The 19,272-nt window shown below is 32.5% G+C and overlaps 2 protein-coding genes across 2 annotated transcripts; both read left to right on the top strand.

The window, feature by feature from the left end:
* The first annotated feature begins 1,132 nt into the window (after nucleotides 1-1,132).
* On the top strand, nucleotides 1,133-4,154 carry LOC104745643 (beta-fructofuranosidase, insoluble isoenzyme CWINV1-like). The gene is made up of 6 exons (XM_087488285.1): nucleotides 1,133-1,419; nucleotides 1,797-2,665; nucleotides 2,756-2,917; nucleotides 2,996-3,243; nucleotides 3,442-3,529; nucleotides 3,819-4,154. The coding sequence occupies exons 1-6, from the start codon at nucleotides 1,224-1,226 to the stop codon at nucleotides 3,996-3,998; spliced, it is 1,743 nt and encodes a 580-aa protein (XP_087344411.1). The 5' UTR covers nucleotides 1,133-1,223; the 3' UTR covers nucleotides 3,999-4,154.
* A 10,579-nt stretch (nucleotides 4,155-14,733) lies between these two features.
* LOC147926314 (beta-fructofuranosidase, insoluble isoenzyme CWINV1-like) lies at nucleotides 14,734-17,810 on the top strand. Its single transcript, XM_087488284.1, has 6 exons — nucleotides 14,734-15,018; nucleotides 15,440-16,308; nucleotides 16,399-16,560; nucleotides 16,639-16,886; nucleotides 17,085-17,172; nucleotides 17,462-17,810. Exons 1-6 carry the CDS (start codon nucleotides 14,823-14,825, stop codon nucleotides 17,639-17,641), a joined length of 1,743 nt encoding a protein of 580 aa, XP_087344410.1. The 5' UTR covers nucleotides 14,734-14,822; the 3' UTR covers nucleotides 17,642-17,810.
* The last annotated feature ends 1,462 nt before the right edge of the window (nucleotides 17,811-19,272 follow it).

The raw sequence follows: 19,272 nt of genomic DNA, 5'->3' as shown, positions 1-19,272 counted from the left end.
ACACAAATAATTTTTTTTCTTCTGTAATTGACCTCCCTAAATTTATTTCCTGGGTCCGTCACTGATGAGAACATATATATATATATAATAATATAACATATTAAAATTCAAAGAAACTCGATCTACTTATAATATATATATAAATTAATGTTATATTATATATAATACGACACCTCAATTTTAAAAATCGTTATATTGTTGTTTTTGTTGTCGTGGTGAGGTTTAGGGTTAAAAAAAACAAAAGGATATGATAAGATCGAGTTACCAACTATTTTTCTTATAATAATCATTTTTATTGGATTAATAAAAATGGTCTAAATTTTAAAACTTTGTAAATGAATCTTGTGGTGATGAAAACTACTGTCTCATACAATGAGTATAGGTGAAATTATCTCATAGAATGGGTATAATATATTGGTTTAAGTAACTAAAAGTTGAAGCTTACAACTGGTATGCATGGTCTGTTTTTAGTAATGTCAAAATATAAAGTTTTGTACAGAAATGTGAAGCATGATACTACAAAGGGACAAAGGTAGAGTCCAAAATTCGACTTTTCCACTATAATATTCAAGTATTCAATTACGTTTTCCATTTAATCAATTGTTTAATCTTGTATAATATAAAGACAAATTAATTTCAGATGATAGCCTAAAATAGTTGACTAAACAACGTGGGATAAGTCAAAAATAAACTTATTTACAAATATATTTTTGTAAAATTTTAACTTACATGTTACATCTAACCAGTATTGTTTCTATCATGTAAACCAAAACGCTACTAATTGTGGATATATATCTTTACACTGTAAATTTGATCTGATCAAATTTTGGGTGAGAAAGTTACTTGTAGAAGTGTACTAACCTTTTAGCCGTAAAAAAAAGTTATACAATACGATTTCGTATAGTACTTGTTGTTCCTTCAATCTATTTCCCTGCCTTTATTAATTGTTTTTTTCTTTCTACCAATAGAAACAACAACAAAACTATCGTATTTCAAATTTTTAGTAAACAATTAGGAAACAACTTGTTTTAGATGTCTGACTTATGGCAGTATAACACTTACTATTATTGACAACAAACCCAAAGAAACAACAACTTTTTTTGGACAAATATTATATTCAAATTTAGATATTGATAGGCTTGCCCTCGTCCTTTGCCTATAAATTTGACATGATCCATTCCTTCAAACAAAAACTAAACCAGTAAGAAAAACAAAAACACACAATGACAAGAGAAGTTTTCTCCAACATTGGACTTTGGTTATTATTCACGTTACTTATTGGTAACTATGTCGTCGATCTTGAAGCCTCGCACCATGTCTACGAGAGACTTTTGCAAAGCACTAACACCGAATCTCCTTCCGTAAACCAGAGCTACCGGACCGGTTTCCATTTTCAACCCCCAAAAAATTGGATGAACGGTATGACTAACTAAAATGCCATATCAACCTCAATCTCAATGCCAAAATATTTTTTATCACTCTCTAACATTTGTCTTGTTTATTTCTTTTCGTTTTGGTTCGTACCTTGGACAATTTGGATTGATCTTTTGTCGTGAGCAGATCCTAATGGTAAGATTTTTTTTTTTCTCTTCTTCTCCTAAATTTTTAAAACTTTTACTCAACTCTTCATATCCAATAGACAGATCATTTCCCTAGAAACTCGTTTTTTAATTGTTTTACCAACTGCATATTTGGTTTTTCTAATGTATTGGTCGACCTCATGTTACGCTGCACGTTCCTTTTATAATATCCATTTATGATTAATAAAATATGCACATATTTTTAAACTTACGCAGGGCCTATGATATACAAAGGAATATATCATCTTTTCTACCAATGGAACCCCAAGGGAGCGGTGTGGGGTAACATAGTGTGGGCTCATTCCACGTCAACAGACTTAATCAACTGGGAGCCACATCCTCCAGCTATCTTCCCATCTGAACCATTCGACATCAACGGATGCTGGTCCGGTTCAGTTACAATTCTCCCCGACGGTAAACCGGTTATCCTCTATACCGGAATTGACCCCAAGAACCAACAGGTCCAAAACATAGCCGAACCTAAGAATCTCTCCGATCCTTATCTCCGTGAATGGACAAAGTCTACGTTAAATCCTTTGATGGCTCCTGACGCCGTTAACGGAATCAACGCCAGCTCGTTCCGTGACCCAACCACCGCGTGGCTAGGCCAAGACAAGAAATGGAGAGTGATCATCGGAAGCAAGATCGACCGTCGTGGGTTAGCGATCACTTACACGAGCAAAGACTTTCTAAAATGGGAAAAATCTCCTGAGCCGTTGCACTACGACGACGGAAGTGGTATGTGGGAATGTCCTGATTTTTTCCCGGTGACGAGGTCCGGTTCTAAAGGCGTGGAAACGTCTTCGTTTGGTGAACCTAATGAGATTAAGCACGTGTTCAAAGTAAGCTTGGACGATACGAAACATGACTACTACACGATCGGTACGTACGACCGGGTTAAAGACAAATTCGTACCGGACAGTGGTTTTAAAATGGACGCTACGGCTCCTAGATACGATTACGGGAAGTATTACGCGTCGAAAACGTTTTATGACTCGGGCAAGAACCGGAGAATCTTGTGGGGTTGGACTAACGAGTCATCGTCGGTTGAGGATGATGTTGAGAAAGGCTGGTCCGGTATTCAGGTAATCATTTTTATAATAAAATTCATAAATTGATGAAGTGATTAAAGTCAATATAACATTGAATCAAATTTTCGTTTCATTCTTGATTAGACGATTCCGAGAAAAATATGGCTTGATCGATCAGGGAAACAATTAATTCAGTGGCCCGTTAGGGAAGTTAAAGGATTACGTACGAAAGAAGTCAAAAACTTACGCAACGAAGTTCTAAAGTCTGGATCTAGGCTTGAAGTGTCTGGTGTGACAGCTGCACAGGTTTGATTATTAAAAAAATTTAAAACAACATTGGTATGAGAAAATTATGTTTTTGACACTATTCTTGTGATCGTACAGGCGGATGTGGAGGTTTTATTCAAAGTAAGAGACTTGGAGAAAGCGGATGTGATAGACCCAAGTTGGACCGATCCGCAGTTGATTTGTAGTCAGATGAATGTGTCGGCTAAGTCTAGTTTTGGTCCATTCGGTTTGATGGTTCTCGCATCTAAGAACTTGGAAGAGTACACATCTGTTTATTTTAGAATCTTCAAAGCCCGTCAAAACAGCGGTAAATTCGTCGTGGTCATGTGCAGTGACCAAAGCAGGTACGTTTCTTTGATTAAAGATCCCGATCAAGTACATTAATTTAGATAGTCTTTTGTCACACATATTTATATTATATTTCCAACAGGACTCACATATATATAGATCTAAAGACTGGGTTCCTTTGAAAATATTAAACAATTATCCAAAAACTGACTTTTAATTTTTTTGGACTTGTTGGTGATGTGGAATTGGGACAGATCTTCACTGGAGGAAGATAATGACAAAACGACTTACGGAGCTTTTGTGGATATTAATCCTTACAAACCAATACCTCTCAGAGCCTTGGTAATTAAGTCTCCATTTTACACATATTTAGCTGTATATAAAAGTTTGTACTTTATGTTTTACATTTAAGAAAATATTAATAAGGCATGCAAATATTTAAAAACCTTCCTTTTTGGGAATATTCTTTGAAAATACCATGAAAATAATTAAGAGATTTTATTCATTATAATAAGTACTGATCAAAACATTACAGTGTTGCAATGATTAAATACCAGAGTCAAGGGGAATATTTTGATTGCAGATTGTTTTTATTTTATTTTTAAGTGTATGTTATATGGTGTTGTTGTAGATTGATCAGTCAGTAGTGGAGAGCTTCGGTGGAAAGGGGAGAGCATGCATTACCTCAAGAGTGTATCCAAAATTGGCAATAGGGAAAAGTTCACATCTCTTTGCTTTTAATTATGGATCTCAAAGTGTTGATGTCTTAAACCTAAACGCTTGGAGCATGAACTCTGCCCAAATCAGTTGATCACGTACGGCGGATATAGATACACATGTTAATTAAACCACATACCTATATGTATATATATATCTCCATTTATTGAACATTTATATGAGTTCATTTTGGAGGGGTCTTATATATGGTCCACTTTGAGAAAATATATATGACATTTTATTTGACTTATTATAGTATCGTTTTCACTGTTTAAAAACCTACAATTCTGTTGTCGGTAGTCAATATCTTCCAAGTGCCGACGAGGCGAAAGTGATAACAGTGGACTTTATATGAATATATACAAGTAAAATTTGAATACGATTTGGCCCAAACAAAATAAATACATATGTATACATGTGACGTGAGGTATGTATATGCATGCAATATGTGTACGTCGAGTACACGACCATTCTAATTGTAAGATATAGGTTTTTAAACCAACACTTGTAATTTTTTTAATTGTGAATTTCACTTGGATTAAAAAAAGAACTGTACTAATCACTTACAGCTGCCACCATGGTTGCCAAAGCAAATCTCCTCAAATCCGAGAGTCTGGTTTACAGAACCACGAAATCGAAATCAACACGTGATGAGAGTCTTTATCCTGTAGGGCTTATAAGGAAGAACAGAGGAATTTACCAGTGACGTGATGGAAACGCGAAAGTCCCTTTGGAAGAAGAAAAAAGATCCGACGGAAAATTAGGATTTCTTTTAACATATACGGTTGAAAGGGGCAAATTCCCAATTTGCCAGGGACGAATTTTTCTATTTTTTTTACTATTCCCAATTTCAAAATTTGCAAAATTCTATTCGATTAATTATAAGTTAGAAAGAAAGAAAAAAAAACTTAAAATAATTAATTAAAAACGTGAAAGAAAAAAAAAACTGTAGAGAAATTGATCTATGCAAAACATTTCATCAAATATCATTCCCGAAATAAGTCTTAAGAGATTTATATTTAGAAAAATTTCCCTAAATAAAACTTTAAATTTTGTTAAAGTGGATAACGTGGATTTAAACTTTAAACACAAACGTGATCCATGGACCATGGTTTAGTAAAATCTATTTTTTTTTCATATGGTTCGGTCGAACTCGAAGACACGATGATAGTATGGCATTTATTTTTTCCAACAGCTTAGACCATCATCAACGGGAGTAACGACAGACAGTTACTTTAAAAAAAAAAATTATTATTTTAATTATATTTATATATTTATTATATTTTATTAATATCAACCATTAACTGAATGACACCTGTTAGTACTTTGTGAGCAACGGTTCTTCCGGAAGTAAAATGAGTATCGGTTCTTCTCTTTTTTTTCTTCTCTTTCCTTTCTATATTAATTTTTTATTAAAGAGTATTTTGAGAGAACTCCCTAATAGAGATGCCCTTAGGCTTTTAAATCGTTGTCGTTTAGCTACCTGTGTTCCCCAGTCACCAACATAGTTTCTGCGCAGAACTTCCACATTTGAGTACTCCAGCATACGAGCTATCGTGTCACCGATGATAGTTGACTTTAGATGACCAACACGCATTTTCTTCGCAATGTTTGGGGAGGAAAAATCAACTACAGCTCTCTTAACCGTAAGAGTAGGCGCCCATGTCTCAATCCCATTGATAAGCATATTTTCAATGCTCTGCAGATAAGATTAGAATAAAAACAATGATGTTAAACATACGAGGACTAATGAATGAGTAGACAAAGTGCACAAATAAAACATTAGCGCTGATCATCACCTTAGCCATCCATTTAGCTGAGAGTACAACATTCACGTATCCAGGTTGAGCTCAGTCCCGTCTCAATAGTTTTTTAGACCCTAGGTAAACTGAACTTTTTGGACCTCTTTCACAAGAAATTTTTTTTTTTCTGGTCCCCTTTGTTCAAAGGGTTTTCATGAATTTTGGAATGGTCCCATGGCATTCACCCCTCCTGCCGCCCCTTTGAGCCGGGACTGGTTGAGCTACAGAGCATGATTCCACCATATCACAAGTAGGGAGATTTGTAACAAAGGCCTATAAAAGTGACAATTTTTCAATAGGATAAGAATCAAAACAAAAAGACACGAAATTTCTAAACACCAAACAAAACCAAACCTGTGTAATGGCTAAAGGACAAGTGAACTGAGTATCCTTTCCTTTAACTTTGGACCATAGTGCCATATTGCATTGTTACTGCAAACAAAACAAACAATACATGAGAAAAAACATAAAAAGATTGGAACTTTATATATTGATTCAGGAGGAAGCAAGCAATTACCATTGGTAATCTTCAAATTTCCCAACCTCAGCCAATGGTTTAACACTAGGTTCATCTGGAACCGTCAATTTGAGAGAGGTATCAAAGAGCTTAACTTGTTGATGTTTCAGATTTCCCATGGATTCAAAAAACCATTAGTTATCACTTACAGCTGCCACCATGGTTGCCAAAGAACTGTACTTATCACTTACAGCTGCCACCATGGTTGCCAAAGAAAATCTCCTCAAATCCGAGAATCTGGTTTACTGAACTACGAAATCGAAATCAGGACGTGATGAGAGTCTTTATCTTGTAGGGCTTATAAGGAAGAACAGAGGAATTTGTCAGTGACGTGATGAAAACGCGAAAGCCCCTTTGGAAGAAGAAACTATCAGACGAAATTAAAATTAGGGTTTCTTTTAACATATACGGTTGAAAGGGGCAAATTCCCAATCTGACTGGACGAATATTTCTGTTTTTTAATATTCCCAATTTCAAATTGTAAAATTCTATTCGATTAAATATAATAAGCTAGAACGAAAAAGAGAACTTAAAATATGTTTTTTTCTTCCATTAAAAGATTAGAGAAATTAAAAACTTGAAAGAAAAAAACAACAGAAGAAATTGATCTATGCAAAACAATTTAACCCTTCACCAAAAATCATTCCCAAAATAGGTCTTAAGATATTTTTATTTTAAAAATTATCCCTAAGCAAAACTTTAAATTCTGTAAAGGTGGTCCATGGTTTATTAAAATCTATATTTTTTCATATGGCTCGATCGAAGACACGATGACGAGCCTTCCCGGCCATAAATCGAGTTTTTGGTTTCTACTACCCAAAAAGGGAAATGTCGTTGTTTGCAAAAAAGTGCTTAGACGGTGTACGGCTGGATTTGTTGCTTTTACATTTTCTATATGGACTTTAAAAAGAAGATCTATAGATTTGGACCCCAACAAAAAAAAAAAAAGTCAACCAAAATCTCAACTAGTTCGTTCATATAAGAAGAGTTGTATTATTTTCATATAACAAATAAGCCAATATGATCAGACGTCACTTTTATTATAATAAGAAATGACTATGATTTTATTTTTGATATCGTGTCAAGATATCGGTTATCCTGGTATCAAAATCCGGATGATAAAATTGATCATCAATTTGACTTTTTTTTGTTCATTGTCCTCATATGTAACATTATTGATGATGTCTAGTCTAGTTAGAAATATCTAAGCTATGAAGTTAATTAGAAGGACATATATTCAGTCAAAAACTTTCCAAATTAATTATCAAAGTTAAGACATATTAGTAACAGTAAAGAATACATATGAATGATGTAGAAAAGTTATAATTTCGTCAAGACTTTTCATTCGAAGAAGTAAATTTTTCTCACAATCCTATCTTGTGAGTGTTGTCGCTGAAAAGGAATGTATATGTTAATTAATAAAGTTACAATTAAACTATTTAAAACACCTTTACAGCTTTTACTTGTGTAGATTTTCTTGAAACGAACGGACATGTGGAGTCAACTTTGATGCCCTGATACTTGGGTAATCTCTTTTTTTTTTTTTTTTGGCAAACATACTTGGGTAATCTCTATACACATAAAAACCACCCGTAAAGGAGCTTGTTCATTTTTCCTTTGGTAAAGAAGTAATCGATCGAGCTTGCTTGTTAATAAGTGTGAAAGAGCTTATTTATACAATGTCATTTTTTTCTTTGTCCGAACATAATTTTCCTAGTCAATTAACCGTTCTCTATGATAAAGAGCACAAACATGATATGGGTCTTCTTTAGGACTCTCCAGTCCCATTCCTTCCTCTTTTTGTCTTTCTTAATATAAGTATATTTCACCTAACAAATGGTTTAAATATTTTATAACAAAAAGACACGGTCCGCCAATATTTATTAACGATATTTATACTTCCACATGGTTCGTATGGGATGGAAAATTGGGAATACAAATTAATGTTCTATATAATACAACACCTCAATTTTTAAAATCGTTATATTGTTGTTGTTTTTGTTGTTGTTGTGGTGGTGAGAAATGATTTATAAGAAATCATTATTATAAAAAATGATTTACCAACTATTTTTCTTATAATAATCATTTTTTATTGGATTAATAAAAATGGTCTAAATTTTAAAAATTTCTAAATGAATCTTGTGGTGATGAAAACTACTGTCTCATACAATGGGTATAGGTGAAATTATGTCATAGAATGGGTATAATATATTGGTTTAAGTAACAAAAAGTTGAAGCTTACAACTGGTATGCATGGTCTGTTTTTAGTAATGTCAAAATATAAAGTTTTGTACAGAAATGTGAAGCATTATACTACAAAGGGACAAATGTAGAGTCCAAAATATGACTTTCTCTCCTCCTTATCTCTAAAACCAAAAGGTTTTTCAGCTCTTCTTTCGTTGTCTCTCCGGTTGCTCCTCCGGCGCCGAAGAGGGCGCATGTCTCTTTTTTAGTTTTTATGTTCCTCCTGTTAGCGCTCGTTCCCTCTGCAAAGCTGTCCTTCGTCGTAGGTCTGGTTTCTCTTGATGTGGTGGTTCCGGTGGTATTTGTCGGCGCGTGAATCGAAGTTTCGTCAGGTGGTAGCTGCTAGTGAAGGTTCTGGTGGAGATGCTTGATGACGGTGTCGAATCCATGGTTAGATCTGGCAGATCTGGGATGGCGACTTCGTGGGTCGATTTTTTCTCCGGAGAGTTTGGTGGCTCCAGTGAGCAGTGAGGGATATGGGGCTTATCTTTGTTTGAAGTTTTGAGCTTCAATGGCTGGGTTTGGTGTTTCTTCACCAGATCTATTCATCTCTCACTCCAGCCGCGACAGTGCCTTGCGGTAAGGGTGTGGTGTTGCTTGTCAGGTGAGGATGGGCGGTTCTTAAATGCAGGCTTTGGATCTGCAAAGAGAAGATTGCAGTGGGGAGTTCTCTTCTCTGGCAACAGAGGTGTGGTAAGTCTCCCATTTGATGCGAGTGTGGCGATGAGTTTCGATAAACTTCTGATCAAATCGCGTTTGGACGCGGTGGAGCTTTCTCGAAGCTCATCCATCAAATCGGAGCTGCGGTTTGTGGCGGAAGTCGGTGGGAGACTGGAGGGTGTTATTGCTTAGTCGCGGTGGTTAACTGGGAAGGTTGGCATCTTCTTGGGCTCTCGTGGATTTCGGGTTATGGAGGATGGTTTGAGCCATCATCCTCTAATACACCGACATGATTCTTGTTTCCACCGGACGAGATGTGAAGAGTTTCTTTCCCTGAAGCAAGCGGCGGTCGCCGGAGCAAGAAGAGAGGTGTTAGATCTGAGTAAGGAGGTTGCTAGGAACGGGACCTCACTTCATAGAGCCTAGGATCGGAAGCTTGACCTTGCCGGAAGATCCGTAGCTAGTCAGGTGGTCCATCGGTGAAAATATTGTGGCGGTTTTTGGTTGCTTCTGTCACTTGTTTCGATTTGGTGGATTTGCCGCAAAGTCGTTGGTCTTGCAACCACTGGTGATACTGGTCGAGCTTCTGTCTTAGGTCTGGACTATAGGTCTGTCAGCAGGATCCAATCTCATTTTCCGGCGATGGAGTTTGATCGCTGATTTGGTTTTTTTGTAACTGTTGGACCTTTGTAATTTTTTCAAAGTCCAGCCCGTTAAGGGTTGACCCAATTAATGTTAATATAAATATTAAAAAAAGAAATATGACTTTTCCACTATAATATCCAAGTAGTATTTAGTTACGTTTTCCATTTAATCAATTATTTAATCTCCTCGCCTCGTGTATTGATTGGACGGAAGGTAGAGAGTGGAGACACGTTCTTATTAACTCGGGTTATTGACTTCTTGACGTCCGTGTAAAACATGAAATTCGCAATTTTATTTGTTATTGTTTTTTGTTGTTGATAATTTAGTTATATTGTTAATATGATTATCATTAACAATTTAACATATACTTATATATATAAGATGTCTCTTATTATTACCATCAGTATATAGTTAGTTATGTAATTGTGCACCTTGCCTTTTCACATATGTCAATATGATATAGTATGATTTAAAGCAAAATTAATTCGAAATGTTAGACTCGCCATAATCATATATTGAACCTAATATAATCATATAACTTTTATAAAATGCAATTTTGATAGCCTAAAATAGTTGACTAAGCAACGTGGGATAAGTCGGAAAAAAACTTATTTACAAATATATTTTTGTAAAGTTTTAACTTATATTACATAATATTGGTTTTATTATGTAAACTAGGTACCGAGCCCCCGCGATATCGCGGAAGAACTCATTTTAATAAAATATTTATTACAAAATTTCTTTAATATATTTTTATTAAATTATGGTATAATAAATTCCAAAAATACAACTCTTAAAAATATTTTGAGAAATATTCTTAAAAATAAATTTATTTTTACATGTGATTAACGGAAATTTTATGTTGACGTATCGTTCTCAATGTTTAAGTCTATTTAATTAGTGGGTTACCCTTTGACTAGAATATTTACAGATTTTGCCATTGATGTAACTTACACATATTTCACTCAATTATTCTGAGAAAAATTATAATTAAAATATGCAAATGAGGGATATAAATCTTTACGATTAATAAATAATGATTAGTACTATAAACATATGATAGGTAGTTCATTTTTAAAATAATTTTTAATGTAATTAAATCCTCATATTTTATTTAATTCTGTTTTCTATTTTAATATTATATTATTAATTAATTATTCATTGCTTACAATTATACATTTGAAGATAAGTAGATTCTTATATTTATTCCCACATAGTTATATAGTTAAACATATTTATATCTATAAATGCTTATATGTTTACATATGACATCACCATATAGAGTGTTAATTTGAAAGAAATGTAAAATTATTTATTTGGTAATTTTGGACTCTAATTTTTTTTTTGATAGGTTTATTTGATTTATCAGTTTAAATATCTTTCTTTTTTTGTTTTAATTGTTAAAAACATGAATACATTTTATAAAAACACTATAAATTTCCAAAATAATCGTATAAAAAGTTGAAAAGATATTAAAAATTAATTGAGACCACTCATAAAATGACATAATGTTAATTCGTTCAAATTAAAATGTTTCACATAACTCAAATATATTTTTATAAATGAATATGTTTACATATTTATATTAATGAATATGTTTACATATTTATATTTCCGAAATCAATAAATCAAAATTTATCAAATTAATAACCTTATTTCTTTTAGACATAAGCCTTGTTCATTTGTGAGTCTCAGTGACACCTTCTAACGACTATAATTATAGTGCAATTTTCTCTTTTAATCATTTCCATCAATATCTTATGTGACTCAGTGCATCATGTTTATGTCGCTGTTTTTTTTGGCGATGTATTTAAGCGACATAAGTGTCAATTTTCTTCATCTCTCTCTCTATATTTAGTCGCTGGTTTTTAAAATTATTAAAGAATCAGTGTTAAGGATAAGAAGATTACCAATCAATCTCAAATTTAAATATAAATAAACAAAAATTATCACACATTTCACTTATAACTCACTTATAATATACATTAATAAAAATGAATATATCTATATTCATAGAGGTGGAAATGTAGATGAATATATAATACAAACAACTATCGTTTTGTAGACAAAACATATGATATATACAAAAGTCTTTGTCATTAAATATTTTAACAATTCTAATAGATTATATAGATAGTTAATCCAATATTAAATGTACTTACTACTTATTTTTCTCCGTACAAGATGTTGGTTATTTATCTAGTTTTTTGTAAAGGGAAAAACAATTATGAGTGAAAAAATACAAACAGATTTATAATCTAAATGACTTCATTAAAAATTTAAAACTTTATTTTTAAGAAAAATCCATAAACCTTTAGTTAAATCAATAATCCTTACAAAAAAAATCATTCTTATAATAATATATATTTAATAATTTTTAAAAATACTTGCAAATGGTTGATTATTAAAAATTTGGAACAATTGAACTATTAATATAAATAAATGAAAACAATGTTTTCTAAGTAACTTACACATAAATAGGATTGCACTTACATGATTAGTAAATGAAAGCAGAGTTTATCCGAGTGATGTGATCTTAAATATTAAATTGACCAAATGTTTCAATGCTTCAATTAAACGGTTAGTATAATTTCTTTTTATTTGTTTTAATAAATAAAGATAATTTATGAAGAATTATACTTAGTTAAAAATGTGAACATTTGAATAGACACAACTGTTCGGAAAAGTTACAACTGTTCGTAAGAGACACAACTTTACAGTCAACATACATTTACAATTTTTTAAAAAGACGCACCAATATATTTTTTTGTCAAAAAAATAGAAATTAAATTTTTTTTATGAAAGTCATAATGAAAAGACGCAAGTGTTTTTTGCATTTATTCAGCTTGCTGTTATCATATGTTAAAAAGAAAGTTTAAAAATTTCCCAAAAGAAGAACAAATATATATAATCCTAAAAACTTGTACATTTGAACTAAAAGGAAAGTTTGAAATTGTTACAAAAGAAGAACATATATAGATTACTAAAGATATGAATATTTGAATAGACATGATTGCTAAAGATGTAAACATTTGAATAGATACAATTGTTCGTAAAAAACACAACTGTTTGTAAAAGACACAACTCTATATTCAACCGATGCAACTTTCAACCGTATAAATTTTTTATCCAACAAAATAAAAAAATATTTTTTTTGAAATAAAAAGTCACGATGAAAAGACGCAACTGTTCTTTGCATTTATTCATATTGCTAATATTATTATATACACAAGTCACATCTGTTTGTAAGAAACACAACTCTACATTTAATAGATGCAACTTTCTAAAGAGACGCAACCATATAATTTTTTTGTCAAAAGAATAATTAAATAATATTTTTAATGAAAAGTCACGATGAAAAGATGCAACTGAATTTTTTTAATGAAAAGTCACAATTTTTTGAATAAAAGTATCACGATGAAAAGACGCAATTGTTCTTTGCATTTATTCATATTTCTAATATTATATACAAAAATCTTAACTGTTTGTAAAAGGCACAACTCTACATTCAACAGATGCAACTTTCTAAAGAGACTCAACCATATAAACTTTTTTGTCAAAAAAATAATTAAATAATATTTTTTATAATGAAAAGTCACGATGAAAAGATGCAACTGAATTTTTTAATGAAAAGTCATGATTTTTTTAATAAAAGATTAAGATGAAAAGATGCAACTATTTTTCCCATTTATTCATATTGCTAATCTTATATACAAATGTCTTCGTATTTATTCATATTGCTAATATTATATACAAAAATCTTCGTATTTATTCATATTGCTAATATTATATACAAAAGTCACAACTGTTTGTAAGAGACACAACTTTACATTCAACAGATACAACTTTCTAAAGAGACGCAACCATATAATTTTTTTGTCAAAAGAATAATTAAATAATATTTTTTTAATGAAAAGTCACGATGAAAAAATGCAACTAAATTTATTATAATGAAAAGACACAATGAAAAGATGCGACTGTTCTTCGCATTTATTCAGATTGCTATTATTATATAGATTAAAACGCTATTAATTGTGGATATATATATTTTTACACTTTAAATATGACCAAATTTTGGGGGAGAGAATTACTTGTCTAAGTGTACAACCTCTTAGGCCATCTTTATAGGGAGAACATGAGGGGTGTTCTTAGCCCAAAGAAATAGAAAAATAATGAATAGTGGCTTAGAACACTTTTTTTAATTCTACATCTTGATGTAGAACTGATCTTGGCTCAGTTCTAAGCTGACGTGGCAAGCTGTGAATGGATACAATTTTTCGCAAACAGTTTTTCACAAATTAAAAGAGGATCTGATTAAGAATATATGGAATAAATTTGGACATTAAACTATATATTAATTAAATAAAATGTTTGTGTGCTTTAATTAAGTAATATATTTTTTTTTATCTTTAATGTTTTTGTTGTTTCATAAAAATTTGGTATTGTATTTTGAATTTTAGTAAAAGTTTTATAAGTTTGCAATTTAAATGTTATTTTATAAGTTTTTATAATTGTAATATGTTTAAGAATATTATATTATTAAATCTTATGATCTTAAACATGCCCAATAACTAACTTTTTAACAAAAAATCTTAACTACTGATCTTACATTATTTTCATAATATTTTTACTTTAAGAAAACCTAAAATAGTTCCTCCTATAAAGATGCCCTTAGCCGTAAAAAAAAAAAAAAAAGAGTTGTACGATAAGATTTCGTATAGTACTTTTTGTTCCTTCAATCTATTTCCATGCCTTTATTGATTTTTTTTTTCTATCTATATCGTCTCTTTAGTGATCACCATAGAAACAACAAAAAAACTATCGTATTTCAAATTTTTAGTAAACAATTAGGAACCAACTTGTTTTAGATGTCTGACTTATGGCAGTATAACATTTACTATTATTGACAATAAACCCAAAGAAACAACAACTTTTTTAGGACAAATATTATATTCAAATTTAGATACTGCCCTCATCCTTTGCCTATAAATTTGACATGATCCATTCCTTCAAACAAAAACCAAACCAGTAAGAAAAACAAAAACACACAATGACAAGAGAAGTTTTCTCTAACATTGGACTTTGGTTATTATTCACGTTACTTATTGGTAACTATGTCGTCGATCTTGAAGCCTCGCACCATGTCTACGAGAGACTTTTGCAAAGCACTAACACCGAATCTTCTTCCGTAAACCAGAGCTACCGGACTGGTTTCCATTTTCAACCCCCAAAAAATTGGATGAACGGTATGACTAACTAAAATGCCATATCAACCTCAATCTCAATGCCAAAATATTTTTTATCACTCTCTAACATTTGTCTTGTTTATTTCTTTTCGTGTTGGTTCGTACCTTGGACAATTTGGATTGATCTTTTGTCGTGAGCAGATCCTAATGGTAAGATTTTTTTGTTTTTTTTCTCTTCTTCTCCTACATTTTAAAAACTTTTACTCAACTCTTCATATCCAATAGACATATCATTTCCCTAGAAACTCGTTTTTTCATTGTTTTCTAAAACATTAATTAGATCAATAGGTCAGCAACTCAGCATACCAACTGTATATTTGATTTTTCAAATGTATTGGTCGACCTTATGTTACGCTGCACGTTCCTTTTATAATATCCACTTATGATTAATAAAATATGCACATATTTTAAACTTACGCAGGGCCTATGATATACAAAGGAATATATCATCTTTTCTACCAATGGAACCCCAAGGGAGCCGTGTGGGGTAACATCGTGTGGGCTCATTCCACATCAACAGACTTAATCAACTGGGAGCCACATCCTCCAGCTATCTTCCCATCTGAACCATTCGACATCAACGGATGCTGGTCCGGTTCAGTTACAATTCTCCCCGACGGTAAACCGGTTATCCTCTATACCGGAATTGACCCCAAGAACCAACAGGTCCAAAACATAGCCGAACCTAAGAATCTCTCCGATCCTTATCTCCGTGAATGGACAAAGTCTACGTTAAATCCTTTGATGGCTCCTGACGCCGTTAACGGAATCAACGCCAGCTCGTTCCGTGACCCAACCACCGCGTGGCTAGGCCAAGACAAGAAATGGAGAGTGATCATCGGAAGCAAGATCGACCGTCGTGGGTTAGCGATCACTTACACGAGCAAAGACTTTCTAAAATGGGAAAAATCTCCTGAGCCGTTGCACTACGACGACGGAAGTGGTATGTGGGAATGTCCTGATTTTTTCCCGGTGACGAGGTCCGGTTCTAAAGGCGTGGAAACGTCTTCGTTTGGTGAACCTAATGAGATTAAGCACGTGTTCAAAGTAAGCTTGGACGATACGAAACATGACTACTACACGATCGGTACGTACGACCGGGTTAAAGACAAATTCGTACCGGACAGTGGTTTTAAAATGGACGCTACGGCTCCTAGATACGATTACGGGAAGTATTACGCGTCGAAAACGTTTTATGACTCGGGCAAGAACCGGAGAATCTTGTGGGGTTGGACTAACGAGTCATCGTCGGTTGAGGATGATGTTGAGAAAGGCTGGTCCGGTATTCAGGTAATCATTTTTATAATAAAATTCATAAATTGATGAAGTGATTAAAGTCAATATAACATTGAATCAAATTTTCGTTTCATTCTTGATTAGACGATTCCGAGAAAAATATGGCTTGATCGATCAGGGAAACAATTAATTCAGTGGCCCGTTAGGGAAGTTAAAGGATTACGTACGAAAGAAGTCAAAAACTTACGCAACGAAGTTCTAAAGTCTGGATCTAGGCTTGAAGTGTCTGGTGTGACAGCTGCACAGGTTTGATTATTAAAAAAATTTAAAACAACATTGGTATGAGAAAATTATGTTTTTGACACTATTCTTGTGATCGTACAGGCGGATGTGGAGGTTTTATTCAAAGTAAGAGACTTGGAGAAAGCGGATGTGATAGACCCAAGTTGGACCGATCCGCAGTTGATTTGTAGTCAGATGAATGTGTCGGCTAAGTCTAGTTTTGGTCCATTCGGTTTGATGGTTCTCGCATCTAAGAACTTGGAAGAGTACACATCTGTTTATTTTAGAATCTTCAAAGCCCGTCAAAACAGCGGTAAATTCGTCGTGGTCATGTGCAGTGACCAAAGCAGGTACGTTTCTTTGATTAAAGATCCCGATCAAGTACATTAATTTAGATAGTCTTTTGTCACACATATTTATATTATATTTCCAACAGGACTCACATATATATAGATCTAAAGACTGGGTTCCTTTGAAAATATTAAACAATTATCCAAAAACTGACTTTTAATTTTTTTGGACTTGTTGGTGATGTGGAATTGGGACAGATCTTCACTGGAGGAAGATAATGACAAAACGACTTACGGAGCTTTTGTGGATATTAATCCTTACAAACCAATACCTCTCAGAGCCTTGGTAATTAAGTCTCCATTTTACACATATTTAGCTGTATATAAAAGTTTGTACTTTATGTTTTACATTTAAGAAAATATTAATAAGGCATGCAAATATTTAAAAACCTTCCTTTTTGGGAATATTCTTTGAAAATACCATGAAAATAATTAAGAGATTTTATTCATTATAATAAGTACTGATCAAAACATTACAGTGTTGCAATGATTAAATACCAGAGTCAAGGGGAATATTTTGATTGCAGATTGTTTTTATTTTATTTTTAAGTGTATGTTATATGGTGTTGTTGTAGATTGATCAGTCAGTAGTGGAGAGCTTCGGTGGAAAGGGGAGAGCATGCATTACCTCAAGAGTGTATCCAAAATTGGCAATAGGGAAAAGTTCACATCTCTTTGCTTTTAATTATGGATCTCAAAGTGTTGATGTCTTAAACCTAAACGCTTGGAGCATGAACTCTGCCCAAATCAGTTGATCACGTACGGCGGATATAGATACATATGTTAATTAAACCACATACCTATATGTATATATATATATCTCCATTTATTGAACATTTATATGAGTTCATTTTGGAGGGATCTTATATATGGTCCACTTTGGTTGTCAAAAAAGGCTATATATATGACATTTTATTTGACTTATTACTATAGTATCGTTTTCACTGTATTAAAAAAAAAAAAAAAAACTACAGTAATTAAAACTCAATTCGTTGAACGATCGAACCATGCCTCTCGACCGTCCGATTTTCAACGGATACTAATCCAAGCCTGTCATGTCCCGCCTAAGGCTAAACCAGTATGGAGTGGCATGTGGGACAGAGCATGCATGGTAGTATCGCATTCTTTTTCCAACAGCTAAGGCTAATTAAATCGTTATCCTTTTATTGAACCTCTGGCTCTTGAGATGGAATACGTGCCTGATATGTAGAGGAAATAGTCGGCTAAATCCGGTTTGTTGTGTCCACTTTGGTGTAATGTTCTCACCTCCAAAAACTTGGAAAGTAAACATCTATACAGTATACAGTAAAACCTCATTAAATTAATACTCTATAAATTAATAAATTTTGCGATTCTAGTGTAAAAATTAACAAAATTCGATAAAATAATAAGATAATAAATTTTTTGAATTCTCCATGTAAAATATGGTCCCAATAATAGCATAAATTAATAATTTTGTAAATTTACATATATATATATATACTGATATAATAATGTATTTTTCTCCTAAAGCTCATTTCCATAGAACAATTGTAATGTTGTATTTTCAAACTATAATGATATCTTCTAACATATCATAAAAAAAGTTAAAGTTTTAAACTTTTCAATTTTTAGATATGCATCATTTACAATTTGATAATTTGACAGATTATTAAAATAAAACTATTGATATTATTATTCATAAATTTGAATTTATGTATGTCATGTGTATAAGTCAATTTGTCTATAGTATTTGTAATTTCTTGTCAATAATGTTTTCTAAATATTACAAGTTCAATTCCTAAATCATAAAATTTACAAAATCCGAAAGTTTTATCTTATTTTGCTAAAATTATTTTAAACAATTAAAAATAATTATTAATTTATAGATAAATTAATATCACTATAAATTAATAAAATGTCTTGGTCCCAACATTATTAATTTACGGAGGTTTTACTCGCATGAAAATATAAATTGTGCAGCCATGGTTACAAAAGTCTGAAGATAGTAAATAGGATTCTTAATCCACCGCACCATATCCAACAATAGAATAGAGATGAGACTTACTACCGAACCGTATCCAACAAGAATAGAGATGTGGCTTACTTCACCGCACCATATCACCACATAATAACTGAACAAGTGAATGATTAAACAATCCAAAACGTAGAAGTTTCTCACACGGTCATATACCACGTTCAATCGAGTCTTTGCCTTAAGGCGGTTACATCTCTGTATTTCGACGTCTAAAACTGTTTGTAATGTATTCAAGGACTACACCAAACTTAACATGGCTAACTCTAGCTAGGGTTAAGTTTCATCATTGTCTGGAAGCCAGCCTGCTTTTCTGGATAGCTACAATTACGAGTGTTATCGAGATTATGCGTTGTTTCTCTCCTCCAAGAC

Source organism: Camelina sativa, chromosome 15 (genome assembly GCF_030686135.1).
Source record: "Camelina sativa cultivar CO46 ecotype springtype chromosome 15, ASM3068613v1".
Lineage (NCBI taxonomy): Eukaryota > Viridiplantae > Streptophyta > Magnoliopsida > Brassicales > Brassicaceae > Camelina > Camelina sativa.
The sequence above is the reverse complement of the archived record's forward strand: the minus strand, read 5'-3'. Positions and strand labels throughout refer to the sequence as shown.